This window comes from Suricata suricatta, chromosome 12 (assembly GCF_006229205.1).
Source record: "Suricata suricatta isolate VVHF042 chromosome 12, meerkat_22Aug2017_6uvM2_HiC, whole genome shotgun sequence".
Lineage (NCBI taxonomy): Eukaryota > Metazoa > Chordata > Mammalia > Carnivora > Herpestidae > Suricata > Suricata suricatta.
Window position 1 is genome coordinate 11,623,642 of NC_043711.1, and position 13,059 is coordinate 11,636,700.

Consider the following 13,059-nt stretch of genomic DNA (forward strand, 5'->3'; position numbering starts at 1 on the left):
AATTTCTAGGGGAGCTACTGTCCCCTGAACTGAGAGAGAAATGGCAGCTGTAGATAATGCTTGGGACTGAATACCTTTTCCAAGATGCTAATGTCTTCTCTCCGTGACATGAATTGATGATAAGCCATCTAGAGATCTTGAGGGCCCCACTGAGCCAGGAAACATCTGAAGGTTTACATGGGGGTGGCATTTCCTAGAATAGGATGGGCGTGTCTTCAACAGTAACCAGAAGGGCTGTGGGCAGCTAGACCAGAAGGAGCTGCAGCCACAGGTGGATGCAGACACAGAGAACGGCCGGCTATAGGACCTTACAACATGGAAGGAAAATATCCACCCATTCAGGGTAAACTGGGTGAGTCCAGAGGCCCAGGGCAGGAGTAGATGCCCTCAGTACCAAGGATTGCTCATTGCTTTCTACTCCAGGGCTTGGTTCAGGCTCATCTTCATCCCTCTGCGTTCCTGGCACAGTCCTGGAAGACCCTGTGCACTGCCTCATGCCTGCTGCATTCCCCTCAGCACAGTGGGACCAAAAGCTGCCCCAGGATGGCCCCTGGAAGTTTTTCTGCCAGGCAATGACTCTGGTGCTGCTTCTGCTCGTCCTCATCCTAGGTGTGGTCCTGGCTGAGGGTAAGGTGGTGAGTCGGTGGGAAATGGGTAATCACATGGACCTAGTCTTGAGAAGTGAGCGCTACAGGGCTGGGACAGAGATGGGTCAGTAAGGGGGTGGCTGGACTGCATTGCTGGACTTCATGATTTTAAAGCGAAACTGCCTTCCTTATCTTAGTCTGCAGTTTTGGGAGTGGGAAAAGAATCGGGTGCCAGAAGGTCTAGAGCACATTGGTACGTGTCTCTCCTAGTACTGCAGTTCTCCAACCAGATGGAAGAAGACCTCAAGCAAATGCACATCAAATGTGAGTGCTGAATGAAATGGAAAGGCTTCCTTCCCACAAGCACCACCAGGTCTTGATCTGCCTTTCTCTGTGGGCCTCTTAGTTGTGCAGGGTCTGGCAGATGCTGGGCACCAGCGGGACATCATGTGGGGAGAGGTGTTCCGGCAAACGGAGGCCATGCGGGCAGGCAATGGTAAGGATGCATGGTGGGCTGGGTAGTGGGAACTGGGAGTTGGAAGAGGACTGTTGTTTTCTTCAGGTCTGTTGGCCATAGCGGTTCTTACAGTGCGCGACCGTGTCTTGGGTTGCTTTAATTGATCCTCTGACGAGGCGGATCTTAGCATAAAGTTTCAGGCCCCCTGCATGTACTACTCTGCCATCTGGTAAGGCCCAAGTCTTGAATGAACACTTGGGAGGCTACTGTGTTCACTTCTGCAAGGAGGCACGGATGCACAGGTTTGTATCATTTCACCACTGGAGGCCAGTGCAGGCTGTAGCTTCCACAGAACTCATGTCTCCCTTCTTCTCCAGAATCCTCCTGCGAGCCCTGCCATGAAAACTGGACGGCGTTTCAGGGCTCCTGCTATCAGTTTTCCACAGAACGAAAGAGCTGGTTCCAAGCCAGGGATTACTGTACTGAGAAGAATGCTCACCTGGTCATCATCAACAGCCAAGCAGAGCAGGTGGGAAGTGGGAAGGGGTGCTCTGGAGACTCTTTGTGTCACTGCAAGCTCATGTCCTTGTCCCCTGTAGAATCTAGTGCAAATTCGTCATTCTACCCTTCATAATATCCCTCCACTGTTTCAGCATGCAGGATTAACCAGCACTCAGTCCTGCTTCTGAGCGATTCTTCATGCTGGCCCTTCTGTCTGGAATGCTTCCTTCTATTTACCTGGACAGCTCCTACTCCTTCTTCATCAGATCAAACTTTGTCTTTCAACATCCTTCCCACCCCCTTTTCCTTAACACTAGACTATGCTGCCAGATCCCTGGTTCATATCCTTGCACATGGAGGATCCCGGGCTAGGGGTGGCTCTGACTCATTTTTGAGTCCATAGTGCGTAGAACCAGATTGGACACACTCACTATGGTTCAGTGGACTCAATATTTGTCAGTGGAATCCAACTGTTTGCCAGGACATTTTCTATGGAGTAGTATCCAAACTCCTCAACCTGTTAACCATGCCCTTGAATGATCCTATCTACCCTTTAGCCAACCAGTGCTCAGCTAGGAGCCATACTGGGCTTTTATCCCATCATTGAAGTTTCAGAAAATCCTGGAAGGCACCTGCCTTTGTTACTCACGTTTTACAAATGAAAAGCCTGTGGACCATAAGTGTCCATAATTTGCTGATCACATAGTTCATAATAGTGGTAGAAATGGTGATCTACCCAGAGCTTTCTACCAATGTGTTCAACTGCTACTTTGGAGGACACATGGCCACAGGGTCCCCTCGGTCTTAATCCCTTTCATGGGCTGCTCCCACTTCCATTCTCACCTCTGGCTATAGTCTTTCTTGATTTACTCTGTCTTCTTCTCATGCAGAAATTCCTGAGTCCAAAGGGAAATAATCACTACTGGATTGGCCTCAGGAAACAGTACCCACAGGGCATTTATAAGTGGCAAGATGGCTCAGTCCCCACCTTCATGTGAGTGTCCCTGTTGAACTCAGAACACCTGAGCTTGTCTGTCTTATTGAATTGACATCTCCCTACAGATTCTCAAACTGCCTCAAGGGTCTGATTTTGGCCTAAACCAAACTTCCTGTCATATTTTCAGTTGTCATGTTTAATGTTATTTTGTTAGCCGCAGGTGTGTGTGTGTGTGTGTGTGTGTGTGTGTGTAAAAACCATAATTAAACAACATTAAGTAGGAAGTTTTTGTTGTAGGAAGTCTCAGTGCCTTTAATACATTGAGAAGAATGGTACACTTTCAGGAAGGAGTAGACAGTGTGCAATGTTTCAAGCTTATTGAGATGCACGACTCATCTGGACATATCTGGAGACTCTAGTGTCCTGTAGAACTCATGGGAGGAATCATTGCCCAGGGGATCCTGTCCTAAGCCCTCCATGTATGACTCAATGGCCTCACATTCTGGTCATCATGTGTCTTTGAACTTTGTTCATGTCTACACTTGGCCAGAACTTCATGTTAAGCCTCCTGGGACATCTTGAATACATCTGCTTTCCTTCATTCTCACTGCTTCCTCTTCCACTCAGCTCAGGACACTTGCTGTATACCCTACACTTCGTCTTGCCTTCATCAACCATGAAGGGGCCATCTTCCTAAAACACACCTTTGATATAGTTTTTGGAAACACCATGGATAACCCAGAGCCTTTAGATGGCACCTTTCAATTCCCATACAGTAGGTGCCATTCAACTTTGCATCCTCATCTCCTACACTCCCAACAGAGTACTCCTTGCCACAGCTATGTAGTAAACGGCTCATCTTTTTGGTGATTGTCTTGTATCTTATCTTTCTGCTTTTGTTCCTGCTGTGTCATCTATCTGGAACATCTTTTATTGGTTTGTGTCAAGCTTCATAGATGAACCCATCTTGTGCCCAGCGTGAATTAATCCAACTCCCTTAATATCCCAAGCATACCCTATGTAGAGTTTTGTGGCTGTGTTAATTATGATCTTCCTTTGCCTAGATATGTCTTGCCCATCAGACAGGTTGCTACTTTAGGGCTGAGCAGGCATGTAACACATTGGTGTGTCTCCAGTACCTGGTACAGGGCTTGGTACACAGCAGGTGCACAATGAACTGTTTTGGAATGAATGCATGAGTGTGTTATAAACATTTCAAGAAATGTTTAGGAAAGAGTATGGGATCATTTGACAGACTTAGCACCTGTTATACACCAGACATTTGAATGCCTCATGTTCTCAAGCATAATCTCAGAGATCTAGGGATGTTAAGTCATTTTTCCAATTTGGCCTCAATTTTTTCTTTTTTTTTGTTTGTAATTCAAGATGATTATTATAAAACACTGGTTCTCAAAAGGTAGTGATTTTCTCCTATAGATATCTGGCATTGCAATATTTTTGCAATCTCTCATAACGAAGAGCAGATAGAGATCAACAATGCATCTCAACATCCTACAGTGTACTTGATGGCCTGCACAGCAAATAATGATAAACCTCCCAAGGTCAATATTTCCTTCACATAGAAGCGCTGCTGTAAAACACGGTTAAGATATTTTACTTCTAGGGATTACTCACATATCTCCAAGGCAAGACCTTCACCTTAGCCTTATCCTCTTCTGGGATCTGTCAGTGAGCCCAGCTGGGCATGGTTGAGTGTGGCTTGAGCAGCACTGTGGTTAAGGGACCTGGCTGATCCTTGTGTGTGTTTTCACAGCAACTGGCGTGATACCACATCTTCCGAATACGATTGTGCCTACCTGATGAATCTTGGCTCTTGGTTCTCTTCTTCATGCTATACATATTGGTATTATTGGATTTGTGAGAAGCCACAGGTCTGCTGAACCTGCTCCTTTTCCTCTGTCTGCAGTTTTGGGAAAGATTGTATTGATTTGTGACCTCATAAAAATTCACCAACTTGGCCACAGAAAAGGGGGTCTCCTGAAAGCCCTAGTGCTCTTGGTAGCATTGTCCCCTTTTCTTGTCCCTACTTCTAAATTCTTTTGAAGTACGTGTAAAATAACACCAGGATGAAACAATGAGCAAAATATATCATGTAGGACATTCTACAAGATAAATAATCTAGTTTTTAAAAAATGACATAAAGGCAAATGTCATATTATTATGTATGATAAAATAAAATATAAATAGATAAAATAAGAGTCTTAATGACATAACTAAATTAATGTGTGTACCATGTTTGGATTTTCATTAGAAAATGTTTGAAAAAAAATCACAATATTTGAGTATGGATTGTGTATCAGGAAACATTAAAGCAATTTTATTTATTTATTAGGTGTGCTAATGGCATGGCATAGATACATGATGGATGGATGAATAGATTATAGATAGATAGATGGACAGATAGATAGATAGATAGATAGAGATACATCACTATATGTTAGTTATCTATACTAACATGAGCATGGATAATGCCTACGGGTAAATTTGTGTACTGTGTGTGATTTTCTTTAAAATAATTAATCAAATAAAAGGAGATATTGTAAGAAATTCAATTGGTCATGTGTATAATTATTAAACCTGAGACATAGAAAATTTCATCATGTATTCTGTCTAATTTGTGCCTAGAGGAACATTCCACATAAAATTTTAAGTTAGTCAATGCAATTCATAATAATTCTTGTAAGGTACACATGATTCAGAAAGAAACTCAGCAAACTTATGGTAGAACATAACTGTCCGAATCTAAAAGTGAGATCTAAGTAAAGGCCTACTATAAATGTATTTCACAGTGTGGCTTTGAGAACATTCCATTTTAGCTTGGAAGCAATATATGGATTTCCATAGTTACAGATTTCTCTTCAACATTATTTGAGGGTCCTAGACAAGGCAGTATGACACCACCTCCCCCCAAAATAATAAACGAAAGTATTAAAATTTGGAAAAGAAGATGCAAAATCACAACTTTTCATACACGATACCATTGTTTTCACAGAGACACTAAAGCTGGTGCACGCACATTTAGAGTTTAGAAGTGAGTGCCAAGTTTTCTGCATTCAAAGTCAGTATAGAGATTGTGTTTTATAAACCAAAGGCAAATTGGTAGACAAAGAGATATTTAGAAAACATCACACTTTTGCACAAAAGTTTCAAGTGACCTTCAGAACTACAGACATTCCGATGTTTTTCAGTGAAAACATTAGTGACTATGCATGAAGATATATATGTGTAGATTCGATTGTTTTGTAGGCACCCACCATGGCAAGAATTAGGAAATTGCATGCTTAGTGTGGCTCTACTCACATAACAAATACTTAATACATTATAACCATTATTGGTCATAATATATTTAAATGCTTCATCCTGGAAAACATCGAGTACCACACTCTCCCTCTATCAACCAAGAGAGGCGAGTCTGATAAAAGGGTGTTCTTGGGACAAACTTCTTTCCCACGGGGGTGCTAGACTCAGAGGCACGCTAGGGAAGATGAGCTAATTTTATTCCCTCCAACAAGGTTCTCTGGGGATATGTTTCGGGAGGTGAGTCTGGTATAAATCTGCTGGTAGTGCTTCTGCTTTGTGCTCCCAGAGAAACCATGCTCCTCCTTACAGTCACATGACCAAGTTGAGGCAGCAGTGTCCCCTACCCCCTGGAAACACAACACCCAGGGGCTGAGAGGTCCTGGGGTCTGCTAGAGGTATGGCAGCCACTGGTCAAGTAAGTGTGTCGGGAAGACAAGCTGTGGAGAAGTGGTCTCAGGTCTCAAGTTCCTTCCCAGAACTTCTCCTCAAAGGGTGGGGAGCTGCCAGTGTTCCCCACCAAAACTTTGAGTGCTTGTTGTCACTGCCTTGTGGGTGGACAGGGTGTTGTGAGCTGGTCAAGGGAGTGGGCCCAGAGCCAGAGCTTCAGCTGAATCCTAGCTCCATGAAGGAGTGAGGTATGGAGCCTCAGCTGCCTGTCCTGTGTGCTTGTTGAGCGTTCAGAGGGGATGCTATGTGTCAGATGTGCTCAAATGTGGATCTACATCAAATAAGCATCATTGTCCTGCTCAAAGTCAATTTGGGCAGGTGCTGGGGGAGGACAGAGCAGGAGTTTCAACCTAGATCAGTAGTACTCCATGGAGGGCAATTTCAACTCCTTCCCAAGGGGCCTTGAGATTTTTCTGCCTGTTGCAGCTGGAATGGAGGGGGCATGACTGACCAGGGGTGCTGCTCAGCATCCTGCCATAATATGTAGAGCAGTCCCCACCACAAAAAATGATCTGGCCCCAAATGTCAGTAGAGCCCAGGATGAGAGTCCCTGGTCTTGAACAGCAAAAGGGCAACTGGGAAACAGGCGTCCTTGCAGACACAAAGGCAATGCCTAAAACAGATGGTATTCAAACAGTCTGTTGGAACCTAGTGAGGCGAAGCTGGGGCTAGAGACTTCTAGACAGGAGAACAGGAAGTGCAAGGGCTCCAAAGCAGGAAACAAAACCAGGAAGATGGAACCTGAGGTCCGGGAGTGAGAGGAGCAGTGATGATCCACAGAAGTGTGAAGTTGGATTGGGCCCCAGTCTGCATTTTTACAGGGTCGCTGGCTGCAGGACCATAGGAAGTGAGAGTGGCCATGACGAGACCAGGGGATGGTAGATCATCTACCTGTGAGTCCATGGTGACCTGGATTGGAATGCTTGCTCTGAGAATGAATTTTCTGCTTCTGTCCAAGAGATGAAGATGACATTTAAAAATCCACAAATTCAGAATCAATGGGATATGAGAGGCAGGACAGGAGTGGTGGGCAATGCCCAGTCTTTGATTTGGTTGTCTGTCCAGTCGCACTGTCGGCACAGTGCATGACTCCCCGGGTGACCCCCAGCAGCTCTGGCAGGGGGACTTTGTGAGATGGGGTTGCCTGGTGGGGAGTGCTGTCTAGGAGTGATGTCCAGGAAACAGCAGGATAATCAAGCAGGAATTTGGAAAGAGGTGGGTGCTGAGCCAGAAATTCAGAATGAACTTAATCCACTAAATAAAAAGTGTAAGTAAATATGGAAGACAATTGAGACCACTCTCTGGCCCTCCCATCCACCATACCCCCAGACTAAGACACCTGCTACGTGTCATATAAACATTTTCTGGGGCACCCGGATGGCTCAGTTGGTTAACCGTCTGATTCTTGATTTCAGCTCAGGTCATGATCTCATGGTTTGAGAGTTCAAGTCCTGTGTTGGGCTCTGCACTAACAGGGTGGATCCTGCTTGCAATTCTCTTTCTGTCTGCCACTCCCATGCTCTCCCTCTCTCAAAATACATAAATACACTTAAAAAACAAAACCCCCAAATAAATATTTTCATATCACAGATGTACCCCAAGTATGCTATGTCATACAGTATGTGGATTGCAGGGTGAACAGCACTGCTGGGTTCTTAGCCATGGGATGGGGAAGGCCCATAGATACAAAAACCCAGATAATCACTCCTGTTCTTAGCCTTCAGTGGATGAAGATGAGTGGAAAGCTTTGGAGAGTCTATTTTTGTTCACAAATATGTAATGTTGCTTCCAGGGTGAGATTTCTACCTCTCCAGCCCCTTAGCACCAGGCTTGGCCACTGAAATGTGGGTAGAGGTGAAAGAAGGCTGTTTCTTGGCGTTAGGAGCCAGCCTCCACTTCACTTTTTCCATTGCTGTGACAGCTGGCAGTGTCCCAGGCACAGAGGTTTGCCTATCTGCCTGAGTTCTGGAGTGAATTCATCGTGGAGCACAGCCATAGCAACCTATGATGGACATGTAGCCTGGAGAGAAATAAGCCTTCAGTGCCATCGGCCACCAAGATTTGGGTGTGTATATTACTGCAGTAAACTTTAGCCTAAATGGACTTAGACAGAGTCAGTGGAGTGTCCAGTGGAAGCCAGGGTCTGGGTAATGCAACCACTGCCTGGGATGTGGAGCCAGAATTTGCTGACAAATAAAGGTTGTCTATCTCTAACGCTGATGCTAAGAAGCATAAAATGAATGAAATTAGCTCTCCTTGGAAATAACCTACACCAAGATATAGTTAATCTGTGCATGCTCTTCAGCCTGACAAGGAGACTGATGTAAAAGATATATGTCATTGTAACATTTTAGAGTGTGTTTTAAACTTATTTTTACATTTATTTATTTTAGAGACACAGAGTGAGACAGAGCATGAGCAGGGGATGGGCAGAGGGAGAAGGAGACACAGAATCTGAAGTAGGCTGCAGGCTCTGAGCTAGCTGTTAGCACAGAACCTGACACATGGCTCCAACTTATGAACTATGAGATCATGACTTAAGCTGAAGCCAGACGCTTAACCAACTGAGCCACCCAGGAGCCCCTAGAATGTGCTTTAAAAAGAAGCTTCTATAGAGCTCCACACTAATTGTCTCATTTACTCCTCCCAAGAAACTGACACTTTGGGAGTGTCTGTCACTGGCAAACACAGCCAATGAATGTCAGAGATGGTATTCAAACAGGGTCTGTTGGAACCCTTGCTCTCAGCCACTAAGAGATCTTAAAATTCATGAGGTTCAGCATTTTACATATTAACCCAGCACATCTTCACAACAACTATATGGGGCAGGTACTATTAGCCTCATTTTACAGATGAGAAAACTAAAGTGAAGTTAATTAACTTGTCTAACTCAGGTAGAGTTAGTGGCAGAGCTGGGATTTAACCCCAGGCTGTCTGGCTTCAGAATTGTGCCCTTCAAAGATGAAGTCAAACTTTCACTTTTCACAGATGACATGATACTCTACATGGAAAACCCGACAGACTTCACCGGAAGCCTATTAGAACTGATCCATGAATTCAGCAAAATAGCAGGGTACAAAATCAATGTACAGAAATTGGTTGCATCTTTATACACCAATAATGAAGCAATAGAAAGAGAAATCAAGAAACTGATCCCATTCACAATTGCACAAAAAACCCCATAAAATACCTAGGAATAAACCTAACAAAAGATGTAAAAGACCTGTACAATGAAAACTATAGAAATTTTATGAAGGAAATTGAAGAAGACACATTCTTTTCAAGAATATTCCATTCTCATGGATCAGAAGAATAAACATTGTGAAAATGTCATTATTACCCAAAGCAATCTACATATTCAATGCAATCCCAATCAAAATTGCACCAGCACTCTTCTCAAAGCTAGAACAAACTTTCCTAAAATTTGTATGGAACAAAAAAAAAAAACCCCAAATAGCCAAAGTAATATTGAAGAAGAAAACCAAAACGGAAGGCGTCACAGTCCCAGACTTTAGCCTCTACTACAAAGCTGTCATCATCAAGATAGTATGGTATTGGCACAAAAACAGACACATAGACCAATAGAATAGAATAGAGAACCCAGAATTGGACCCACAAATGTATGGCCAATCAATCTTTGACAAAGCAGGAAAGAGTGTCCAATGGAGAAAAGACAGTCTCTTTAGCAGGTGGTGCTGGGAGAGCTGGAGAGCAACATGTAGAAGAATGAAACTAGACTACTTTCTTACACCATACACAAAAATTAACTCAAAATGGCTGAAGGACCTGAATGTGAGACAGGAAACCATCAAAACCCTAGAGGAGAGAGTAGGAAATAGCCTCCTAGACCTCAACCACAGCAATTTCCTACTCGATACAACCCCAACAGAAAGAGAATCAAAAACCAAAATGAACTATTGGGACCTCATCAAGATAAAAAGCTTCTGCACTGCAAAGGAAACAATCAATAAAACTAATACGCAACTGATAGAATGGGAAAAGATAGTTGCAAATGACATATTGGATAAAGGACTAGAAACCAAAATCTATAAGGAACTCACAAAACTCCACAACTGAAAAACAAATAATCCAGTGAAGAAATGGGCAGAATACATGAACAGACACTTCTCCAAAGAGGACATCCAGATGGCCAACAGCCACATGAAATGGTGCTCAATGTCACCCATCATCAGGGAAATACAAATCAAAACCATGCTGAGATATCACCTCACACCGGTGAGAGTGGCTAAAATGAACCAATCAGGAGACTATAGATGCTGGCGAGGATGTGAAGAAACATGCACCCTCCTACACTGTTGGTGGGAATGTAAACTGGTACAACCACTTTGGAAAATAATGTGGAGGTTCTTCAAAAAATTAACAGTAGAATTCCCATATGATCCAGCAATAGCACGGCTAGGTATTTACCCAAGGGATACAGAAGTGCTGATGCATAGGAGCACATGTACCCCAATGTTCATAGCGGCACTTTCAACAATAGCCAAATCATGGAAAGAGCCTAAATGTCCATCAGCTGATGAATGGATCAAGAAGATGAGGTTTATATATACAATGGAATACTACTTGACAATGAGAAAGAATGAAATCTGACCATTCATGGCAACATGGATGGAACTCAAGGGTGTCATACTAAATGAAATAAGTCAGGCAGAGAAGAACACATGACATATGTTTTTACTCATAAGTGTAACAGGAGAAAGTTAATAGAGGACCATGAGGGAGGGGAAGGGGAGAAAATAGGGAGAGGGAAGGAGGCAAATCATGAGGGACTCTTTTTATTTTATTTTTTAATGTTTATTTATTTTTGAGACAGACAGAAGCTGAGTGCGAACAAGGGAGGGGAAGAGAGAGAGAGGGAGACACAGAATCCAAAACAGGCTCCAGGCTCTGAGCTGTCAGCACAGAACCCAATGTGGGGCTCGAACCCATGAACCATGAGATCATGACCTGAGCCGAAGTCGGCCACTTAACTGACTGAGCCACCCCAGGTGCCCCAAGAGGCTCTTGAATACTGAAAACAAACTGAAGGCTGAAAGGGGAAGGGGGGTGATGGGCATGGAGGGGGGCAATTGTGGGGATGAGCACTGGGTGTTATATGGAAACCAACTTGACAATAAACTATAAAAAAGGAATCAATGCCCTTAATCACAATTGTTTGTTTTTATTTATTTATTTTTTTTTAAGTCTATTTGTTTATATTGAGAGACAGAGAGAGAGAGCATGAGCTGGGGAGAGGCAGAGAGAGAGTGAGAGTGGGAGAATCCCAAGCAGGCTCCATGTGCAGACCCCAACACAGGAATTAAACCCACGAACTGTGAGATCATGACCTGGACCGAAATCTAGTACTGGACGTCCAAGTGACCAGGCACCCCTATTTTTTACTATTTTTAAAAACAAATCTTGGAAATAGTAAGTATTTTATTTAGGTTATTTATTTGGTTTCATTTCTTTCCCCCATATTTCCTGAAGTATAATTGGCAGGTAAAAATGTATATAATTAAAGTGTATAACTTGATGCTTTGATATATGCCTACACTGTGAAACAGTCACCAGGATCAAGCTCTTTATCTTGATAGCATCACTTGTGCTCTCAGTAATAAAAATTGTTCATATTACATTTCAGGTATGGATTTAAGGCCCTTGTACATAGTTTTCTCATTTAATCCTTGTAGTGATCCTAAGAGGTTAGAATTATTAGTCCCTTGAAGCAGATGAGGAAACAGGCTCAAAAGGGTTAGTGAGGCAAACCCTGAAGGGTGGGTGGGAAGAACAGTAAGGCGATGATCCATTTCTTCCCTGGGAGTTCCACTCACTGTTGATGCCCTTGTTTCTGGCCTTAGAACTGCCCAGATATGGAGAATCAGACCTGAGTCTTCGAATTCATCCTCCTCGGCCTCTCCGAGCAGCCCCTGCAGCAGCAGGCACTCTTTGGTATGTCCTGCAGCCTGTATCTAATTGGATGCATGGGGAATCTGCTCACCATCCTGGCCATCCTCTTGGATCCTCACCTCCACAGTCCCATGTACTTCTTCCTCAGCAACTTGTCTCTTCTGGACATCTGTTTTACCTCCACCACCATCCCCAAGATGCTAGTGAACCACCTGTGTGGGCACAGCACCATCTCCTCGGAGGCTTGCCTGGCCCAGATGTATTTCTTTATTGCCTTTGGGGCAGCAGACAGCATCCTTCTCTCGGCCATGGCTTATGACCGCTACCTGGCCATCTGCTGCCCACTGCGCTACATGACGATTATGAATGTCCTTCGTTGTGCCTTGCTAGTGGCAGTACCCTGGATCTCAGCAAACCTCATCTCCATGGTCCATACCATCCTGATGACCCACTTGTCTTTTTGCACCAATAGGATCCCACACTTTTTCTGTGACCTCAATGCCTTGATCAAGCTTTCCTGCTCCAACACCCAAGTCAATGAGATGTTGGTGTTGGTCCTTGGGGGTTTGGTGGTTCTGATCCCTTTTGTGTGCATCATGGCCTCTTATACACCTATTGCTGTGGCTGTGTGGAAGGTGCCCTCAGCCCAGGGAAAGTGGAAAGCATTCTCTACCTGTAGCTCTCACCTTTGTGTAGTCTCTCTCTTCTATGGGACTATTATTGGGGTCTACTTCAACCCTGCATCCACACACACCACCCAGAGGGACATGGCAGCCACAGTGGTGTACACCATGGTCACCCCCATGCTGAACCCTTTCATCTATAGCCTTCGGAACCGAGATCTGAAGGGTGCCCTTAGGAAGCTCCTCAAAGGAAACCACTTGGCTAAGCCTCTTTGA

The 13,059-nt window shown here is 44.0% G+C and overlaps 2 protein-coding genes across 6 annotated transcripts; both read left to right on the forward strand.

The window, feature by feature from the left end:
- LOC115273878 (C-type lectin domain family 4 member G-like) lies at nt 1–5,050 on the forward strand. Of its 5 annotated transcripts, none has more exons than XM_029917164.1 (7): nt 13–352; nt 424–627; nt 858–911; nt 994–1,083; nt 1,422–1,573; nt 2,436–2,539; nt 4,257–5,050. In XM_029917164.1, exons 1-7 carry the CDS (start codon nt 316–318, stop codon nt 4,381–4,383), a joined length of 768 nt encoding a protein of 255 aa, XP_029773024.1. In that variant the 5' UTR covers nt 13–315; the 3' UTR covers nt 4,384–5,050. The 5 variants fall into 5 exon arrangements, with proteins under 5 accessions (XP_029773028.1, XP_029773024.1, XP_029773027.1 ...); XM_029917165.1 differs by having other exon boundaries at nt 15–343; XM_029917168.1 differs by lacking the exon at nt 2,436–2,539 and having other exon boundaries at nt 1–352; nt 4,257–4,361.
- Nucleotides 5,051–6,984: 1,934 nt separating this feature from the next.
- Nucleotides 6,985–13,059, forward strand: LOC115274394 (olfactory receptor 24-like). Its single transcript, XM_029917839.1, is given in 2 exon segments — nt 6,985–6,996; nt 12,130–13,059. Coding segments are annotated over 2 exon segments (942 nt in total).